Source organism: Microtus oregoni, unplaced genomic scaffold, assembly GCF_018167655.1.
Source record: "Microtus oregoni isolate MIOR12 unplaced genomic scaffold, Mior012 000031F_ref0000149, whole genome shotgun sequence".
NCBI classification, from domain to species: domain Eukaryota; kingdom Metazoa; phylum Chordata; class Mammalia; order Rodentia; family Cricetidae; genus Microtus; species Microtus oregoni.
Window position 1 is genome coordinate 12,198,020 of NW_024543090.1, and position 22,722 is coordinate 12,220,741.

Consider the following 22,722-nt stretch of genomic DNA (forward strand, 5'->3'; position numbering starts at 1 on the left):
GATTGTGGAAAATGGGAATCTTTCCAAGGCAGACATGACTCTTGTCAGTGTATATAAGCCATATTGATAGGAAACAACTCAGTGACATCGGTCAGAGTAGAAACGCTGATTAAATGTTTCAGATTCTAGGAAAACATCATTCAAAAGGGAAGAGCTGTTTAATAAAGTGATTGTTGTAGCGTGAGTACATCACAAAATGATTGTTCTGCTTTAAATTGTCAACACAATTATTAATTTAAGCTTTGTTTGTTTATATGCTTTTGTTTTAGTAGCACATTGTTTTAAATCATTCACAAGTTAATCATGTTTTTGTAATTTTTAATTGCTGTACTTGATAAAAAATGACTATAGTGTTTCCTTCCAAATAGCCCTTGAGATATTTGAAAACATAAAGCAGTTTTATAAGCTCACATCTAATGATCACTTTGTGTAAACTTTAAAAGATCCAAATATTCCTCACACAGAAAAATTTTGTACATACAAACCACTAAACTTACACTAATGTTAACTGATAACTTTTGAATTTTAGATTCTCCAGTTCCTCAAGAAACAAACAATACCTTAGGAAAGTAGTTAGTAGAAATTGGAGTGAAATTAGGGTGACAGATATCAGCAGAATCATAATTCACTAAGACTTCACAAAATTTTTGAAAAAGATGTGTGAAAATGGCATTGGTATTCAACAAGAAATATACTCAATTTTGAACACAATTAATTAATTCCATTTAAATCTATTTTTGCTGCTTAAATTTTTCATTTTTTCTTATTTGTACTTGCATTTAAGTAGCAAAGTACCTTGTTTTAAAAATGTCATTTATTTTCTTGGACTTCTCAGAATTGAAATTCATATAATTTGTTTTATAATCTGGAAGTGTTTTTGGGAATTTGAAATCAAACAGACCTCATTTTCACTATAGATTTACTTCTACATAGAGTTTATTGACCTACAACATCAATAAACATGATTATTATTACAACATAATGTTTTATGAAAATTAAAACAGAATTTAACAGAAAATCAAAAATATCCCCTAATTTATGAACATTTTAACCTTCCAATTTCAAATGTAAAAATAGCATTAAGATGTACGGATATTAAATTAGTAAAAAAAACTATTGAGAAAAAAAGGAAAATGAAACAGAAAAGGTAGAGAGACCGAGAAAGCAACATTCATGAACAAATTATTAAAAAGATTGTATGAAGTATCATGTTTTAGAGTTGAAGGGCTGTAAGTATATGACAATAAATAATATCCTCAAGACCTAGTGATATATGATTGTTCAGAGGTACACTCAAACGGATGAGTCCAAAGTTCAAGGAAAGTTATAAAGCTGAAAACATGTTTTTGACACAAAAATTGTCAATTTATTTGATGAACTATTTTTCTCACAAATTTTAATGCACTGGATTTGATTCTGCCTATAGAAATAGACAAAATAGACTTTATGTCTAGAAATTTTCTGTTTATGTTTACAATTCATGAATGGCTTATCATTCTGGTATTAAGACAATCAAATGAAGAGGCTGTAAATATGGCTCAGATAATAACTGCGAACATACCTCTGATCTGCGGTAATAAATAACAAAAAGATTTATTTTAGGGTTTGAAATATAAACAGAGTCATTGCTACTAGTATTTTTAGACAATCTACTCATTTATAACCCCATGAATATTATCTTTGTGATTATAGAATTTTCCCATATTTAAGAAAAAATTTTTGATTAGAAAGAATATACTAAGATGAAACAGTTATGGTAAATCTTACTGAATACAAGGCTGATACAGTTTGTATTCATTGCTTCTTATTTGACTAAGAAAAATAAGTTATTGTTTCTGTTACAGCAATGCTTTTTTAGACTTCATCTCTTTCAATCCATTGGAGCACAGAGAAATAAATGGAAGAAGTAAACCATTCTGCGGTTACTGAATTTATTTTCCAAGGACTTTGTACCTCAAGGGAACTACAGATCTTCCTCCTGCTGCCATTTTCCACCCTCTACATGATGACTGTGGTAGGAAACATCTTTGTGGTCATATTAATCATCACTGATCATCATCTTCATTCTCCCATGTACTTTCTGTTAGCCAATCTCTCATATATTGACTTATGTATTTCCTCAGTTACTACCCCCAAACTGATCATAGACCTTGTTAAAGAAAATAAAATAATTTCCTATGGAGGTTGCATGAGCCAGATCCTGTTTGTGCATTTCTTTGTAGGGGATGAGATGGTTCTTCTTGTAACAATGGCCTATGACCGCTATGTGGCCATCTGTAGGCCACTCCACTACACCAGCATCATGGACAGACAGAAGTGCATCTGGCTGGTTGTGATATCATGGATCATTGGATTTGTGCATGGCATTAGTCAACTGATCCTGATTTTGGAGCTACCTTTTTGTGGGCCTAGAGTGATAGACAGCTTTTTCTGTGATATTCCTTTGGTGATAAAATTAGCCTGCATCAATACTGATACTCTGGGAATTATGATAAATGCTGACAGTGGCCTTGTTGCAACAGCTTGCTTCATTTTCTTGCTGATATCTTACGCTTACATTCTAATAACTATTCAGCTTCACTCAAAAGATGGTTCATCAAAGGCACTCTCTACCTGTATCTCCCATATCATAGTAGTTGTGCTATTATTTGTGCCTATCATTTTCATCTATCTGTCGCCTGTCAGTATCACATGGCTGGACAAGTTTCTTGCTGTATTTTACTCAGTCATAACACCTCTCCTGAATCCAGCTATTTATACACTGCGAAATAAAGATATTAAGAAAGCCATAAAAAAGATGATAAATCACATGTGAGTTCTGGAACAATTTTTGAAATCTTCTCTAATCAGCAAATCCATTGAATACACATGATATTATGTACATTATAGTGTAAATTTAATTGTATAATAACATGTTCTAGGAATTTATAATTTGCAATTAGTATATGATTAATAAGATAACCATTTGAAAATATATTTGAAATTGTAATACTTACACTTTAACACTTAGAATGAGTTCTATAAAATATAATTGTATATATTAAAGATTAGAAGCTATTTTGCAAAAATAACAATCACATTAATACACATAGCTGTGTTTCTTAAATTGTTAACGTTTATATTTATTTAACTTTAGTAAGATTGTTATTAGCAACATTCTCTTTGAATTGCTTATCAATTGTATCATATTTTAAAATATGAACTTATATGTTAATCCTAACTCTGCCTTTATAACAGAAGATATTAAAGGCATTCGTGAAATTGCATCCACTTAGAATTCTAAATTCTAAAAATATCAAATTGTAATGTTAGTGGTCTCATATTGTTATATCTCTTTTACTTTTCAAATCTTAAGCATTCATACAAATTCAGAATATTTTTCATTTATGTTCTACTAAATATTTTCTATTTATTGTTCTTTAAAAACAATCTGTTTATAATATTTGAATATACTTTTCTCAGTGTACAAATTATTTTCATGATCATGATTTCATATTATTTAATGAATTAACATAACTGTTAAGGCCAGTTAGGTAATCATTAAACACTTGGTAATATGATATTCATTATAATTCATACTATATATCATTTGATGTAATACTTCTTTTACTGAATAAACTGTATGTAACCATGTTTACAAGATCTGGGAGGCTAGTTCATTTCTAAACAGATATGAATTCAAACTTTTTGAATATCATGCCAACCTTTCTTAAGATGATGGTTAAAATCCGCCTGTATGTATATTCTAATAAGTTAAAGAGGTTGTCATAACATAAATTATCTAAAATACAAAACAAATATCTGTATCATGTTCTCCTGAAATCATATGATTACAGGTAAAGATGGCTAATGTCTGACCACATATTTTGACGTGTACATATATGTCGGTTCGGTATCTTTTTCAGAACAAATTATCTCCAGTATATTTATAGATTTAACTCTCAACTGTACAGTCACCCTTTTTATTAAGTATGTTTTATGACAATATCTGCAATAAGATGATTACATCTTATATAATCTGTGCCCTCTTATTGTTTCCCACCCTTACTATCTCTTTCTACATTCACAAAATATCACACTCACACAACACACACACAGACAGAACTCCATTCATGTATTTTTGTTTTGCTTTTTGATCCATTGCTATGACCCATAGCCATCTGTGTGTCCAGTGATTGCACTATCCTTGGGCACTAGGATCTCATCAGTGGGTCTCAACTGAAAAAAATGTCTGGCTCTGTCCCAGAATCCTCAGTGGCTCACAGTTTAGCACAGAGGTGTAGAAGTACATATGTACTCTCTGATCTTTGATTGATTGCTAACGATATTTTTTGTGTGGTGCACAGAGTAGGCAACTTTGTGATCATGACTGCAATGGCTGTCTCATGCCTACATGATTACATCTCACAGTTCTTGCATTCTTTCTTACCCTTTCCTTTTTCTTTTTCAAGATTATTTTATAAGTTATTTTAAACCTAGAGACACCTTGTGCTCACATGCTCAGAGTCACATTAAGACAACAGAACACTGTAAGGACTCCTTGCTAAACTATATAATTAAATTATAAAATGACCTCTTACTTCCTGTATAGTTTTTAAGAATATAAATTTCATTTAAATTTTAGCAATTCAGTGACAGAATTCTATGTAATCTGTGTTTTAAGAAGCATAAACTTTCGTAGGCGGAACAATATCCTATTATAACAGAAAAAGTACTGGCATAGTACAATTGTTATAGAAACAGCATTAATAAGCATATAGAAGAATAAATCATTCCATAAAATTTCCCTTTATTTTTATTAATAGGAATTTTTAATAATGTGGAATGGTTACATATTTAAGAACCAGAAATAAGGTGATTCAACCATTAAATTTGCATTCTTGAATTCCCTTGCCTTCTTTATGATGTAAGGAATGGTCTTTTACAGTGATTGATTAAGAATATGCTTTTATACTATACCTGTGCAAGAACAAGGAAAGAAAAATTTTGACTTTACAGTGTCAAATAATAATATTCAACTCCTAAAAGGTATCAGTAGAAAGTTATTCCACAAGGAATATTAAACAACTCAATACTGTTACTATATCCACATTTTGTACAACAGTCATTAGAAATAATTTATAAACAATTTCCTCAATCTAAAATTTATCATTATATGGATGATTTAACAATAGCTGATGCAGGGTAGATACATTAGGAAAAATGATTGATGAAGAGAATTTGTTCTTGCTGTGGGTTACAAATTCCTCCTGAAAAAATACAAAAAGGAGATTCTATCAATTGTATCTAGTATATCAGATAGGTTGACAAAATTTGACCACAGAAAGCACAAATCTAGAGAGATCTATTACAACCTCTTTTTCTATTTATATATTTGCATCACATCTGCAGTTTCCCTTCCTCCTCTTTTCTCATTCCCTCCCAACCTTCCATCTAGGCTTTTAGGTCCATTCCTACTATTTCTGCTTAGGAACAATCATTCTTCCCTCTGGTATCAACAAAAAATGTCTTATCAACTCTGGTAAGACTACTCTCATTTTTCAGTTGGGTTATTTAGAATTTTAATGTCTAGTTTCTTGAGTTCTATATATATTTTGGAAATCAGACCTTTGTCTGATGTGGGATTGGTGAAGATCTTCTCCCATTCAATTGGCTGACTTTTTATATTAGTGACTTTGTTCTTTGCTTTCAGGAGGTCCATTTATTCATTGTTGTTCTTATTGTCTTTGCTAAGAGGTATGCGTAGGAAGTGATCTCCTGTGTCCATGCATTTCAGGATACTTCCCTCTTTCTCTTCTATCAGGATCGGTGTGGTTAGATTTACATTGAGGTCTTTAATCCATTTGGACTTGAATTTTGTGCATAGTGAGAGATATGGATTTATTTTCATTCTTCAGTTCAGGTTGACATCCAGTCATGCCAGCACCATTTGTTAAAGATGCTTTTTTTCTTCCATTTTATAACTTTAGCTCCTTTGTCAAAAATCATATGTCCATAAGTTTGTGGATTAATATCCAGGTCTTTGATTCAATTCCATTCATCAACATCTCTGTTTTTATGCCAATACCAAGCTGTTTTCATTACTGTATCTCTGTAATAGAATTTGATGTCAGGGATGGTAATGCCTCCATAAGTTCCTTTATTGTATAGGATTATTTTGGCTATCCTGGGTTTTTTGTTTTTCCGTATAAAGTTGATTATTGTTCTCTTTAGGTCTCTGAAGAATTTTGTTAGGATTTTGATGGGTGGGATACTAAACTGAACAGAGAACTCTCAACAGAAGAAGTTCAAATGGTCAAAAGATACTTAAAGTCATGTTCTACTTCCTTAGCAATAAGGGAAATGCAAATCAAAACAACTTTGAGATACTATATTACCTGTCAGAATGGCTAAAATAAAAAAAAAACAATGATAACCTAAAATGGAGAGGCTGTGGAGTAAGGGGAACATTCATCCATTTCTGGTTGGAATGTAACTTGTGCAACAACTTTGGAAATCAGTGTGGTGGTTTCTCAGGAAATTGGGGATAAACCTACCTCAAGATCCACCAATACCACTCTTTGGAATATACCCAAGAGATGCCCAATCGTACTACAAAAGCATTTGTTCAACTATGTTCATAGCAGCATTATTTGTATTAGCTAGAATTTGGAAACAACCTAGATATACCTCAATGGAGAAGAGACAAAGAAAGTGTGGCACATATGCACATTAGAGTACTACTCATCTGTAAAAACAACGACATCTTGAACTTTGCATGCAAATGGATGGAAATAGAAAACACTATCCTGAGTGAAATAACCCAGACCCAACAAGAGGAATATTGTATATACTCACTCATTAGTGGTCTCTAGCCATAAACAAAAGACATTTAGCTTATAGTTCATGATCCTAGAGAAGCTAAACAATAAGGTAAACCCAAAGGAAAACATATATAGATCCTCCTGGAAATTGGAAGCAGACAAGATCACCAGGCAAAAGTTGGGAGCATTGGGGTGGGAATGGGGTAAGAAAAGGGGACAGGAGGAGAGAGAAGGGAGAAGGGGAGGATTGGGGAGATCTTGGTGGAATGGGAATGTTGAGATGGATTAAGGGAGGATATGGGAGCAAGGAAGAAGATAATTAAGAAAGCCATTTTAGGGTTGTCAAGAATCGTGGCTCTAAAGAGGTTCCCAGGTGTCCATGGAGATGTCACAAGCTAGGTCTCTGGGCAGTAGAGGAGAGGGTGCCTGGACTGAATTTGTACCATAGTCATACTGATGAAAATCTTGAATATCACCATAGAACCTTCGTCAGGCAATGGATGGAAATAGAGACAGAGAACCACATGGGAGCAGTGGACTGAAATCCCAAGGTCCAGTTGAAGAGCAGAAGGAGGGAGAAGATGAAAAAGGAAGTTAGGACCGTGAGGGGTGCGTCCACCCAGTGAGACAGTGTATCTGATCTAATGGGAACTCACAAAAGAAAGCTGGACTGGTACTGGACTATCATGTTATCAAACCGGACTCTCTGAATGCAGCTGACAATGGGTGCTGACTGAGAAGCCTATGATAATGGCACTGGGATTTGTCTCTACTGCATGTACTGGTTTTTTTGGGATCTTAGTCTGTTTGGATGCACACCTTCCTTGCTCTTGGACTTCCCACAGGGCAGGGTACCCTGCCTTATCTTAGGAATGCAGGAGGTGGGGGAACAGTGAGTGGGGGAGCAAGATGCAATGGAAAAATGGGAGGAAGTGGAAATTTTGAATGGTATTATTTATAAAGCAATATTTTAAAAAACAAGAAAAGAAAAGAAAGACTATTTTCCTCTCAATGTATTTATTCTGGGGACGGCAATACAGAACGAGGAATGGGTTCCCAGGAGCCAGTAAAGCATAAGAGACAGTCCCTGATCCCGTTATTAGGAATCACATCAATATACCAATCTACACAACTGTCACCTATCTGTGAAGGGCTTAGCTAGGTCCCATGCAAGCACTCAAGTTGTTGGTTCAGAATCTGTGAGTTTCTATGAGTTAGATTAATTTCTGTGGATTTTCTTACAATCCTTGACCCCTCTGGTTCCTATGACCCTTTCTTCCTCTCTTCAGCAGAATTCCCTGAGCTAGGCCTTATGTTTGGCTGTAGGTCTTTGTTTCTCTTCCCATAAGTTACTGGATGTAGGCTGTCTGATAAAAATTTGGATAGTTGCCAATCTGAATTCAGGAGATGGCAAGTTCAGATTACATATCCACTATTGATGAGAGTCTTACCCAGGATTACCTTTACAGATTTATAGCAGTTTCCCTTACATCAGGATTCTACCTGTCACTGAAAAGCACCCCTTTCTACTGATTTCTTTCAACTTCCCTCCACTCACTCCTCAACTGGCTCTCTCAAGTTTCTGTCAGGATCTGAATTTTTCCACCCAGGAGATCTCCTCTTTCTCTTCTCTGTGAGATCTATGTGTTCCCTATTGGGTCCTCCTAGTGACCTTGCCTGTGACTCTGTGAATTGTTGCATAGTTATCTTTTTCTTCACAACTGACAGTACATTATAAATTAAAATGAAACAAAACAAACCAACATAAAAATAAAAGATAACACACAAACCAAACAATAACAAAAGCAATTTATTCTGACCTTAATTCTTTGAATATTCCTACAACTAAGGGTTAAACATGAATTCCCTCTGCAGTGTTATTTCAAAATAAGTATTATGTTTTTTGAGGAGTATTTATACTAGTTTTGGTATATATATAGTCACTTTATGGTAATGCAATATTTTAAGAACAAAGTTAGCTAACATATATTTTTTGCCATTTAATTTTATAAAGGGTCTCATATAACCCACTGCAGCCTCAAACTCATCATATCGATGATACGATTTTGAAATTATCATCCTCCTACCTCTGTGTCTCAAGTGTTAGGATTCTGATTTTGTCTCCACATTCACTCTGTTTCCTGCATTGCTGGTGATTAAATTTGGGGCTTCATGCATTCTAAGACAACCACTCTACCAACCAAGGTATCTTCAGTATGAAGAAAATTTCAAAAGTCAAAACTGAGGAAGAGCCATCATTTAACATAAAACAATAACTCTGACTAAAGGCATTAACTGCAGAATCACGCCAGGTTGAAGTGGAATTAATATTTTTTGGCAGGTGTCACTGCAGAGGTACTTTATGTAAAAGGCTGCAGTAGCGTCTCTGTGGGTTGTAGTCTTAAGAGAGTCTTTCTTGATGGTTTCCATTAGCAAATAAAGTATAAGAATTCTTCCTTTACATCTCCTTGTTTCATTATCTTTGTGTTGTTAATGCTTGAGGAAACATATGTGCTTTGATTCTCTCAACTTTCATATTGGTTTTGTAAAGAACAGCAGGGGCACATTTTATTCCTAATCGGTATGCTGCATGGGCAGCAAAAGCACTTCACATTAAATACAAGAGGCCAGGTGGTCTATAAAGTACTAAAGTACTAACCACACCTAACTCAGCCTTATACACACACACACACACACACACACACACACACATATATATATATATCATATTTGTATATATATATAAATACAAATGGGCAAATCTGGGAGTGATAGGGACATAAACACCTCCCAGGAAAGAGTACACCAGTTGCTCAGTAACCAAATATGAAAAATCATGCATACACATAGCATTAAACAGAGAGGGTAGATATTATTGAAGATTATAATTGTATATATGCATGCATGTATGTATGTATACATATATATGCATGCAATAGCAATTAATGAACAAATAAGTCAGGGAATTGAAGAAGATCATGAAAGGATATATGTAAGGCTTCTGAGATTATTACAAGTATAACAAAATTATGAGAGATTGCAGTTAATAAATGTACTTTGGAGAAGTAACTATAGCAACAGATTTATTAAATGAAACATTAGAAACATATTTAAGTCCATAATTACTTCATTTATAAAATTGCTTTACATATACAATAATATTTCTCTAGAAAACTGCATGCACAGTTCAAAATAAATTACTTTTAAAATTGTATGAAATGAAAACTATATTTAATGAAGCAAAAGCTTGTGATGAAAGGTCAAAAGAAGTTTTGAAATTATTTTAACACACACACTTTCTATATAAACTACTAATATGTAATTTCTCTGTAGGTGTATCTATCAAAACATAACTATATTCACTTTAGGTATATATAATGAAATGTATTTGAAAATAAAGACAAACTGAACAATCTAAAATAAGTTCATGTGACTGATTCATAGGTATGGTAGGCATTGGTCATAAAGTATCAAAAGAGAGTGAGAAAGAATAAGTAAATCTATGGGGATTTCTAGGTGTATAGATAATTGTCTAAATAAGTAAGTGAACTTTAGAACTACAGATATGTTTTATTCCTATTTCAAACAAATTATTCATGTGGCTCCGTGTATTATGATTGCAGCTGTATTTATATATACTTGTTCTCCTGCAACATATGTATGGAGATCAGAACAGCCGAGTTAGTAGTTTCTATCCTTCCACCTATGGATCCCTAGGATTAACTCAAGTCATCAGATTTGGCAACAAGTGACATTAACTGCTAAGGTATCACATTACCCATGTTATTTATCTTAGCTTATAACTTGTCATAGCACATACAAAATATTAACTCATAATGACAAAATATTTATAAAGTTAAAGAATCAATTTTCTTTATTTTTTAGCTCTTGGAATCAATTCAAGAGAAGCTGAAGTCTATGAATCCCCAAGGACTATGAAAGCAAAAGGCTTTCCAATTTCATGGTTCTACTTAATGTGGAGAATGGAATCTTTCCAAGACAGACATGACTCTTGTCACTGTATAAAAGAGACACTGAAAGGAAACAACTCAGTGACATTGGTGATAGTAGAAACAATGATTAATAAGAATTTCAGATTTTAGGGAAACATCAATCAAAAGGGAAGGTCTGTTTAATAAAGCAACTATTATAGCGTGAGTACATCACAAAATGACTGTTGTGCTTTAAATTGCCATCACAATTACTCATTTAAGCTTTGTTTGTTTATGTTTTTGTTTTAGTAGCACATTGTCTTAAATCTTTCACAAGTTACAGCAAGTCTTGCATGTGTACTTTTTAATTGTTGTGTTTGATAAAAATACTACAAGTTTCTTTTCCAACTAGTCCTTGAGACATCAGAAAAGATAAAGTAGTTTTATATGCTCACATCTATTGATCACTTAGGGTAAACTTTAGAAGTTCCAAATTTCCAAATACAGAAAAATTTGTACTCACAGGCCACTAAACTTACTCTAATGTTATCCGATTAACTTTTGATTTTTAGATTCTCTAGTTTATCAAGATACAGACAATATCTTAGAAAATTAGTTATTAGAAATTGAGTGCAATTAGGGTAACATAGATTAGAGGAATCATAATTTACTAAGAATTCACAAAAATTTTTAAAAAGATGTGTAAAAAAACATTGGTATTCAGCAAGAAATATGCTCAATTTTGAACACAATAATATTAATTTTATATAATTCTGGTTTTGCTGCTCAAATTTTTTTATTTTTCCTATTTGTACTTGCATTTAAGTAGCAAAGTCTCTTGTTTTATAAATGTTATTAATTTTCTTGGAAATCTCAGAATTGAAATTTATATATTTTTCCAAAATACTGAAGTGTTTTGGGAATTTGAAATCAAACAGACCTCATTTTCACTATAGTTTTTATTCTGCATAGAGTTTATTGGTCTAGTACATCAATAAACATGATAATTATTACTATACAACGTTTTAAGTTCTTAACAGAAATTCACAAAATATCCTATTTTGTTAACATGCTAACCTTCCAATTTCAAACGTAAAAATAGTATGAAAATGTACAGACATTGAATTAATTAAAAAAACTATTGAGAAACCATTAAAATCAGACAGTCAAGGAAGAAAAAGGAAAAAAAGGAAAAATGAAAGAGAAAGTTAGAGAGGCAGAGAAAGGAATATTCATGAACACATTATTCAAACCGTTATATGAAGTATCATGTTGTAGATTTGAATGACTGTAAGTATATAACAATAAATAATAACATGAAACCTAGTAATATATGATTGTTCAGAGGTACAATAAAATGGATGAGTCCAAAGTTCAAGGAAAGACACAATGCTGAAAACTTGTCTTTGGCAGATAAATTGTCAATTTATTTGATGAGCTATTTTTCTCACAAATTTTAATACACTAGATTTGATTCTGCCTATAGAAATAGACAAAAAAAGACTTCATGTCTAGAAACTTTCTGTTTATGTTTAAAATACATGAATGGTTTATCATTCTGGTATTAAGACAATCAATTGAAGAGGCTGTAAATATGCCTCAGATAATAATTGAGGAATATTACCACTGAACGAAAGACAAAAAGATTTATTAAATGGTTGAAAAATGTAAACAGAGTAATTGCTGCTAGTATTTTTAGACAATATGCTCATTTATAATCCCATGATTATTATCTTTGTGATGTATAGAATTTTTCTATATTTATAAAAATATAATGAATAGAAAGGATATACTAACATGAAACAGTTATTATAAATCTTACTAAATACAATGTTGATATAAAATGTATTTTTTTCTTCTTCCTTGGCTGTGAATATTAAGTTACTGTTTTTGTTTCAGTAATGGTTTGTTAGGCTCTGTCTCTCTCAACCCATTGGAGCACAGTGGAATAATGGAAGAAGTAAACCAATCTATGGTTTCTGAGTTCATTTTCCAAGGGCTTTGTACCTCAAGGGAACTACAGATCTTCCTCCTGCTGCCATTTTCCACCCTCTACATGATGACTGTGGTAGGAAACATCTTTGTGGTCATATTAATCATCACTGATCATCATCTTTATTCTCCCATGTACTTTCTGTTAGCCAATCTCTCATTTATTGACTTATGCATTCCCTCAGTTACTACCCCCAACTGATCATAGACTTTGTAAAAGAAAATAAAATAATTTCCTATGGAGGCTGCATGAGCCAGATCCTGTTTGTGCATTTCTTAGTAGGGGGTGAGATGGTTCTTCTTGTAACAATGGCCTATGACCGCTATGTGGCCATCTGCAGGCCACTCCACTACACCAGCATCATGGACAGACAGAAGTGCATCTGGCTGGTTGTGATATCATGGATCATTGGATTTGTGCATGGCATTAGTCAACTGATCCTGATTTTGGAGCTACCTTTTTGTGGGCCTAGAGTGATAGACAGCTTTTTCTGTGATATTCCTTTGGTGATAAAATTAGCCTGCATCAATACTGATACTCTGGGAATTACGATAAATGCTGACAGTGGCCTTGTTGCAACAGCTTGCTTCATTTTCTTGCTGATATCTTACTCTTACATTCTAATAACTGTTCATCTTCACTCTAAAGATGGTTCATCAAAGGCACTCTCTACCTGCACCTCCCATATCATAGTGGTTGTACTATTATTTGTGCCTGTCATTTTCATCTATCTGTCGCCTGTCAGCATCACATGGATGGACAAGTTTCTTGCTGTATTTTACTCACTCATAACACCTCTCCTGAATCCAGCTATTTATACACTGAGAAATAAAGATATTAAGAAAGCCATAAAGAAGGTGATAAATCACATGTGAGTTCTCAAACAAATTTCTCAGATTCATCCAGGTGACATCTTCTCTAATCAGCAAAATCATTGTATATACATGATTTTATGAACATTTTACTGTAAAGTTAATTGTATAACAACTTGTTCCAGGAAGCTATAATTTGACATTAATATATTGTTATTAAGATAACCATTTGGAAATATATTTGAAATTGTAATACTTACTGTTTAACACATAGAATGAGTTCTACAAAATATACTTGTATATAATAAAGATTAGAAGATATGTTGCAAAAATAACAATCACATTAATACACATAGCTGTGTTTCTTAAATTGTTAACTTTTATATTTATTTAACTTTATTAAGATGGTCATTAGAAAAATTCTCTTTGAATTGCTTATCAATTGTATCATATTTAAAAATATGAACTTAGATGTTAATAGTAACTCTGTCTTTATAACAGAAGATATTAAAGATATTTGTGAAATTGCATCCACTTAGAACTCTAAATCTAAAAATATCAAATTGTAACATTAGTTTCCTCATAGGTTATATCTCTTCTACTTTTCAATTCTTAACTATTCTTATATATTCAGAATATTTTTATTTATGTTTTACTAAATATTTTCTATTTATTGTTCTCCCAAAAGAATAATCTGTTTATAATATTTTTTATTGCGAAAAGAAGAAAAAAAACATAAACAAAAAACAAGTTTCCACCTCCTCTCAGCCTCCCATTTCCCTTCCCCTCCTCCCACCCTTCTCCCCCTCCTCCCACCCTTCTCCCCCTCCTCCCACCCTTCTCCCTCTCCCCCCACTCCTCTCCCCTTCCCGCTCCAGTCCACAGAGCAGTCCGGGTCCCTGCCCTGTGTTAAGTCCTAGGTCCTCCCCCCTCCGTCCATATCTTGGAAGGTGAACATCCAAACTGGCTAGGCTCCCACAAAGCCAGCACATTAAGTAGGATCAAAACCCCCTGCCATTGTCCTTGGTGTCTCATCAGCCCTCATTGTTCACCATGTTCAGAGAGTCCGGTTTTATCCCATGCTTTTTCGGTCACAGTCCAGCTGGCCTTGGTGAGCTCCCCGTAGATCAGCTCCACTGTCTCAGTGGGTGGATGCACGCCTCGTGGTCCCGAATTCTTTGCTCATGTTCTCCCTCCTTCTGCTCCTCATTGGGACCTTGGGAGCTCAGTCCAGTGCTCCAGTGTGGGTCTCTGTCTCTATCTCCATCCATCACCAGATGAAGATTCTATGATGATATGCAAGATATTCGTCAGTATTGCTCTAGGATAGGATCATTTCAGGTTCCCAATCCTCAGCTGCCCAAGGAACTAACTGGGAACCTCATCTTGGGCACTAGGGAGCCCCTCTAGGGTCAAGTCGCTTGCCCACCCTAAAGTGGCTCCCTTAACTAAGAATTGTGGTTCCGTGCTCCCCTATCCACCTTTCCTTTATCCCAATTCTCCTGTTTCCCAGGTCCCCCCTCCTTCCCTTCTAACTTTTCTCTCCCCATCTCTCCTTACCCCCATCCCACACTCCCCCCCAAGATCCCATTTTCTCCAGGAAATTTGGTCTACTTCCCTTAGCCAAGAGGACAACTATATGTTTTTCCTTGGGTTCACCTTCTTCCTTAGCTTCTTTAGGTTCACCTACTGTAGACTCCGTGGTCCTTATTTATGGCTAGAAACCAATTACTAGTGAGTACATCCCATATTCATCTTTTTGGGTCTGGAACACCTCACTCAGGATAGTGTTTTCTATTTCCATCCATTTGCATGCAAAATTCGAGAAGTCATTGTTTTTTGCCGCAGCGTAGTACTCTAGCGTGTATATATTCCATACTTTCTTCATCCATTCTTCCATTGAAGGGCATCTAGGTTGTTTCCAGGTTCTGGCTATTACAAATAATACTGCTATGAACATAGTTGAACAAATGCTTTTGTCATTTGATAGAGCATCTCTTGGGTATATTCCCAAGAGTCATATTGCTGGGTCCAGGGGTAAGTTGATCCTGAATTTCCTGAGAAACCGAAACACTGACTTCCACAGTGGTTGCACAAGATTGCATTCCCACCAGCAATGGATGAGGGTACCCGTTCTTCCACAGCCTCTCCAGCAAAGGTTATCCTTGGTGTTTTTGAGTTTAGCCATTCTGACAGGAATAAGATGATATCTCAAAGTTGTTTTGATTTGCATTTCCCTGATGGCTAAGGAAGTTGAGCACGACCTTAAGTGTCTTTTGGCCATTTGAACTTCTTCTGTTGAGAATTCTCTGTTCAGTTCAGTGCCCCATTTTTTAATTGGGTTAATTAGCATTTTAAAGTCTAGTTTCTTGAGTTCTCTATATATTTTGGAGATCAGACCTTTGTCTGTTGTGGGGTTGGTGAAAATCTTCTCCCAGTCAGTAGGTTGCCTTTGTGTCTTAGTGACCATGTCGTTTGCTTTACAGAAGCTTCTCAGATTAAGTAGGTCCCATTTATTCAATGTTGCCCTTAATGTCTGTGCTTCTGGGGTTATACATAGGAAGCGATCTCCTGTGCCCATCTGTTGTAGGGTATTTCCCACTTTCTCTTCTATCAGGTTCAGTGTGTTCGGGCTGATATTGAGGTCTTTAATCCATTTGGACTTGAGTTTTGTGCACGGTGAGAGATATGGGTCTATTTTCATTCTTCTACATGTTGACATCCAGTTGTGCCAGCACCATTTGTTGAAGATGCTTTCTTTTTTCCATTGTATCCTTTTAGCTCCTTTATCGAAAATGAGGTGTTCATAGGTTTGTGGGATAAAATCCGGGTCTTCTATACGATTCCATTGGTCGACTTCTCTGTTTTTATGCCAGTACCTCACTGTTTTCATTACTGTAGCTCTGTAATAGAGTTTGAAGTCAGGGATGGTAATGCCTCCAGAAGATCCTTTATTGTATAGGATTGTTTTGGCTATCCTGGGTTTTTTTATTTTTCCATATAAAGTTGATTATTGTCTTCTCCAGATCTGTGAAGAATTTTGATGGGATCTTGATGGGGATTGCATTGAATCTATAAATTGCCTTTGGTAGAATTGCCATTTTTACTATGTTGATCCTCGCAATCCAAGAGCAAGGGAGGTCCATCCATTTTTTGGTATCCTCTTCAATTTCTTTCTTCAATGCCTTAAAGTTCTTGTCAAATAGATCTTTCACTTCCTTGGTTAGATTTACCCCAAGATATTTTATGCTGTTTGTGGCTTTCGTGAATGGTGAAGCTTCTCTGATTTCCCTCTCTGCTTCCATATCCTTTGTGTATAAGAGGGCGACTGATTTTTTGGAGTTGATCTTGTATCCTGCCACATTACTAAAGCTGTTTATCAGCTGTATAAGTTCTTTGGTGGAGTTTTGGGGGGTCGCTTATGTACACTATCATATCATCTGCAAATAATGAAAGTTTAACTTCTTCCTTTCCAATTCGAATCCCCTTTATCCCACTATGTTGTCTTATTGCTATTGCTAGAAATTCAAGCACTATATTGAAGAGGTATGGCGAGAGTGAACAGCCTTGCCGTGTTCCTGAGTTAAGCGGGATGGCTTTGAGTTTCTCACCGTTTAATTTGATGTTAGCTGTCGGCTTGCTGTATATAGCTTTTATTATATTTAGGTATGACCCTTGTATCCCTAATCTCTCCAAGACTTTTAACATAAATGGATGTTGAATTTTGTCAAATGCTTTTGCAGCATCTAATGAAATGATCATATGTTTTTTTTCTTTCAGTTTATTTATATGCTGGATTACATTGATAGATTTTCGTATGTTGAACCAGCCCTGCATCTGAGGAATGAAGCCTACTTGATCATAATGGATAATTTTTCGGATGTGTTCTTGGATTCGATTTGCCAGTATTTTGTTGAGGATTTTTGCGTCGATATTCATGAGTGAGATTGGCCTGTAGTTCTCTTTCCTGGTTGAGTCTTTGAGTGGTTTTGGTATCAGAGTAATTGTGGCTTCATAAAACGAATTTGGTAATGACCCTTCTGTTTCTATATTGTGGAATACGTTAAGGAGTATAGGTATTGGAAGTTCTGGTAGAATTCTGCATTGAAACCATCTGGTCCTGGGCTTTTTTTGGTAGGGAGGTTTTTGATAACAGCTTCTAATTCTTCGCGACTTACAGGTCTGTTTAGATTGTTCACCTGGTCCTGGTTTAGTTTTGGTAAATGGTATTTATCTAAAAAAGCGTCCATTTCTTTTACATTTTCCAGTTTTGTGGCATACAGGCTTTTGTAGTAAGATCTAATGACTCTCTGAATTTCCTCTGTGTCTGTGCTTATGTCCCCCTTTTCATTTCTGATCTTATTAATTTGCGTGTTCTCTCTCTTTCGTTTGATTAGTTTGGATAGGGGTTTATCAATCTTGTTGATTTTCACCAGGAACCAGCTTTTTGTTTCATTGATTCTTTGGATTGTTTTCTGTGTTTCTATTTTGTTGATTTCAGCCCTCAATTTGATTATTTCCAGTCTTCTACTCCTCCTAGGTGAGTCTGCTTCTATTTTTCTAGAGCTTTCAAGTGGGCTGTTAAGTCTCCAATATGTGCTTTCTCTGTTTTCTTTAGGTGGGCACTTAGTGCTATGAACTTTCCTCTCAGGACTGCTTTCATAGTGTCCCATAAGTTCGAGTATGTTGTTTCTTTATTTTCATTGAATTCAAGGAAGACTTTAATTTCTTTCTTTATTCTTCCTTAATCCAGGTATGGTTCAGTAGTTGACTGTTCAGTTTCCATGAGTTTGTAGGCTTTCTGGGGGTAGCATTGTTGTTGAATTCTAACTTTAATCCATGGTGATCTGATAAGACACAGGTGGTTACTAATATTTTTTTTGTAACTGTGTAAGTTCGCTTTGTTACCAAGTATGTGGTTAATTTTCGAGAAGGTTCCATGAGCTGCAGAGAAGAAGGTATATTCTTTCCTCTTTGGGTGGAATAATCTATAGATGTCTGTTAAGTCCATTTGCTTCATTACCTCCATTAATTCTCTAATTTCTCTGTTAGGTTTCTGTCTGATTGACCTGTCCATTGTTGAGAGAGGAGTGTTGAAGTCTCCTACTATTAGTGTGTGCGGTTTGATGGCTGCCTTGAGTTTTAGTAATGTTTCTTTTACGTACGTTGGTGCTTTTATATTAGGGGCATAGATATTCAGGATTCAAACTTCTTCCTGATGAATTGTTCCTGTTATGAGTATAAAATATCCCTCTCTATCTCTTCTGATTGATTTAAGTTTGAAGTCAACTTTGTTAGAAATTAGTATGGCCACACCTGCTTGTTTCTTAGGTCCATTTGCTTGATAAGCCTTTTCCCAGCCCTTTACTCTGAGTAGGTGCCTGTCTTTGTGGTTGAGGTGTGTTTCTTGTAGACAGCAGAATGTTGGATCCTGTTTTCTTATCCAATCTCTTAGCCTGTGCCTTTTTATAGGTGAGTTGAGCACATTGATATTAAGTGATATTAATGACCAGTGGTTGTTAACTCCGGTCACTTTTTAAGTAGTAGGGTTTGTGTGTTTTCCTTCTTTGATTTGCGCTGGTGAAGAGTCTCTAGATGTCTGAGTTATTGTGGTCATTGTTGGACTCCTTGGTTAGTGATTTTCCTTCTATTATTTTCTGTAAGGCTGGATTTGTGGCTATGTATTGTTTAAATTTGTTTTTATCCTGGAAAATTTTGTTTTCTCCATTTATAGTGAATGAAAGTTTGTCTGGATATAGTAGTCTGGGCTTGCATCCGTGGTCTCTTAGTTTTTGGAGAACATCTATCCAGGACCTTCTGGCTTTCATGGTTTCCATAGAGAAGTCAGGTGTAAGTCTGATAGGTTTACCTTTATAAGTAACTTGGCGTTTTTCCTTTGCGGCTCTTAATATTCTTTCTTTATTCTGTATATTTTGTGTTTTGATTATTATATGGCGAGGGGATGTTTTCTTTTGATCCAGCCTATTTGGTGTTCTGTATGCTTCTTGAACCTTCATAGGTACATCTGTCTTCAGGTTGGGAAAGTTTTCTTCTATAATTTTATTAAGTATATTTTCTGTACCGTTGAGCTGCACTTCTTCTCCTTCTTCTACTCCAATTATTCTTAGATTTGGTCTTTTTATTGTGTCCCATATTTCCTGAATGTTTTGTGATGAGAGTATGTTGGACTTGCTGTTTTCTTTGATCAGAGTGTTTATTTTCTCTATGTTATCCTCAGAATCTGATATTCTTTCTTCTATCTCTTGTATTCTGCTGGTTATACTTGATTCTGTAGTCTCTATTCATTTACCTAGATTTTCCGTGTCCAATCGTCCCTCTGTTTGTGTTTTCTTCTTTGCCTCCATTTCAGTTTTCAAGTCATGAACTGTTTCCTTTATCTGCTTGATTGTTTTTCCTTGGTTTCCTAGGGTATCATTCACTGATTTACTCAATTCCTCGAACTTTCTATTATACTTCTCATCCATTTCTATAAGGGCATTTTTTATATGCTGTTTAAGGGTGTCAATCACTTTCATGAAGTCAGTTTTTTCTACTTCTTCTTGATTAAGGTGTTCATGTCCTCCTGTTGTGGGGTCACTGGCTTCTGTTGGTTTCGTGTTGTTTTTCAGATTGTTGGGAGAATTCCTTCATTGGCGTCTGCCCATCTCTTCCTCGCAATACTCCCCTTTGGATCTTCTTTTATAGGATCAGGTCTTCTTGCCCACTGATGTACCTTCCCAGTGATGTCACTCCCCAGAGATGTTTCTCCACAATGATGTTTCACTGGATGCCCAGAACGAAACTCCACGCTGCTTGGTTAGCTCGCGAACAAAGGGCCCACCCTGCTCGCTGGGGGCAGGCTATGGGAACAAAGGAGCTACCGGCCACCCCTTTGTCCTCCTGGTTCGGGTTCTGTCCCAGCACCCTAGCAGGCTGAGTAGGGAGGCGCTATGCCCCAAAGAAGGGAGGGAGGGAGGGAGTCAGGGGGCGTGGGGATCTGGATGTAAGCTGAATGGGATAGGAAGTGAGAGGAGGTTTGGGCAGTATAGCCCCTGTAGGATGGCCAGGAAGTGTGGGCGGGCTGAGGTATGATCCCAGCTGCTGCAGCACTCACTCACCACAATGATGTTTCACTTGGTGCCCAGATCGAAACTCTGTGCTGCTTGGTTAGCTTGCGAACAAAGGGCCCACCCCGCTCGCTGCGGGCAGGCTATGGGAACAAAGGAGCTACCGGCCACCCCTTTGTCCTCCCGGTTCGGATTCGGTCCCAGCGCCCTAGCAGGCTGGGCAGGGAGGCGCTATGCCCCAAAGGAGGGAGGGAGACAGGAGTTGTGGGGATCTGGATGTAAGCTGAGTGGGATAGGAAGAGAGAGGCGGTTTGGGCAGTATAGCCCCTGTAGGATGGCCAGGAAGTCTGGGCGGGCTGAGGTATGATCCCAGCTGCCGCAGCACTCACCACAATGATGTTTCACTCGGTGCCCAGATCGGAACTCTGCGCTGCTTGGTTAGCTCGCGAACAAAGGGCCCACCCCCTCTGTTTATAATATTTAATAATACTTTTCTCAGTTCACAAATTATTTGCCTTATCATGATTTTATATTATTTAATGAAGTAACATAACTGTCGAGGCCAGTTAGGTAATCATTAAACACTTGATAATATGATATTCATTATAATTCATACTATATATCATTCGATGTAATGTTTACTTTACTGAATAAACTGTATGTAACCATGTTTACAATAGCTGGTAGGCAAGTTCATTTCTAAACAGATATGAATTCAAACTTTTTGCCAACCTTTCTTAAGCTGATAGTTAAAATCAGCCGGTATATATATTCTAATAAGTTAAAGAGGTTGTCATAACATAAATTATCTAAAATACAAAACAAATATCTGTATCATGTCCTCCTGAAATCATATGATTACAGGAAATGTTATCTCATGTCTGGCCAGACTTTGATGTGTACATATGTGTCGGTTCCGGTATCTTTTTCAGAACAAATTATCTCCCATGTGTTTATAGATTTAATTTTCAACTATACTGTCACCCTCTTTTATTATGTTATTTGACAATATCTGCAATAAGATGATTACATCTGATATAGTCTGTGCCCTCTTATTGTTTCCCACCCTTACTATCTATCCCTTTCTACATTCACAAAATATCACACTCAGACAACACACACACACAAACAGAACTCCATTCATGTATTTTATTTTTGTTTTGCTTTTTGATTCATTGCTATGACCCATAGCCATCTGTGTGTCCATTGATTACAACTATCCCTTGGGCACTAGGCTATCATCAGTCGGTGTCAACTGACGAAAATGCCTGGCACTGTCCCAGAATCACCAGTGGCTCACAGTTTAGCTTGGAGATGTAGACGTACATAGGTACTCTCTGATCTTTGATTGACGGCTTGCTGATGATTTTCTTGTGTGGCGCCCAGAGTAGGTAACTTTGAGATCATGACTGCAATGGCTGTCTCATGTCTACATGATTACATTTCACAGTTCTGGCATTCTTCCTTACCTGTTCCTCACTCTTTTTCAGGATGATTTTATTATTTTAAACCTAGAGACACCTTGTGTTCACATGCTCAGAGTCACATTATGACAACAGAACACTGTAAGGACTCCTTGCTAAACTATATAATTAAACTATAAAATGAACTCTTACTTCCTGTGTAGTTTTTAAGAATATAAATTTCATTTAAATTTTAGCAATTCAGTGACAGAATTCTATGTAATCTGTGTTTCAAGATGCATAAACCTTGGTGTTTGGAACAATATCCTAATATAACAGAAAAAAAGTCATAGAACAATTGCTATAGGAACAGCTAAAATCAACATGTAGAAGAATAAGTCATTTAAAATATTTTTCTTTTATTTTTATTAATAGGAATTCTGATAATGGGGAATTGTTACATATTTAAGAGCCAGAAATAAGGTGATTAAGCCATTAATCTTGCATTCTTGAATTCCCTGGCCTTCTTTATGATAAAATGAATCGTCTTTTACAGTGATTGATTAAAATATGCTTTTATATTGTACCTGTGCAAGAATAAGGAAAAGAAAATTTTGATTTTACAGTTCCAAATAATAATATTCAGCCTCTTAAAATATATCAGGAAAGTTATTCCATAAGGAAGGTAAACAACTCAATACAATATCCATAT

General features: G+C 35.5%; 1 protein-coding gene and 1 pseudogene across 1 annotated transcript; both read left to right on the forward strand.

The window, feature by feature from the left end:
* Positions 1-1,897: 1,897 nt before the first annotated feature.
* On the forward strand, positions 1,898-2,815 carry LOC121465801 (olfactory receptor 4K3-like). The gene has a single exon (XM_041679199.1). The coding sequence runs from the start codon at positions 1,898-1,900 to the stop codon at positions 2,813-2,815; it is 918 nt and encodes a 305-aa protein (XP_041535133.1).
* Positions 2,816-12,686: 9,871 nt separating this feature from the next.
* On the forward strand, positions 12,687-13,603 carry LOC121465794 (annotated as a pseudogene).
* Positions 13,604-22,722: the final 9,119 nt, after the last annotated feature.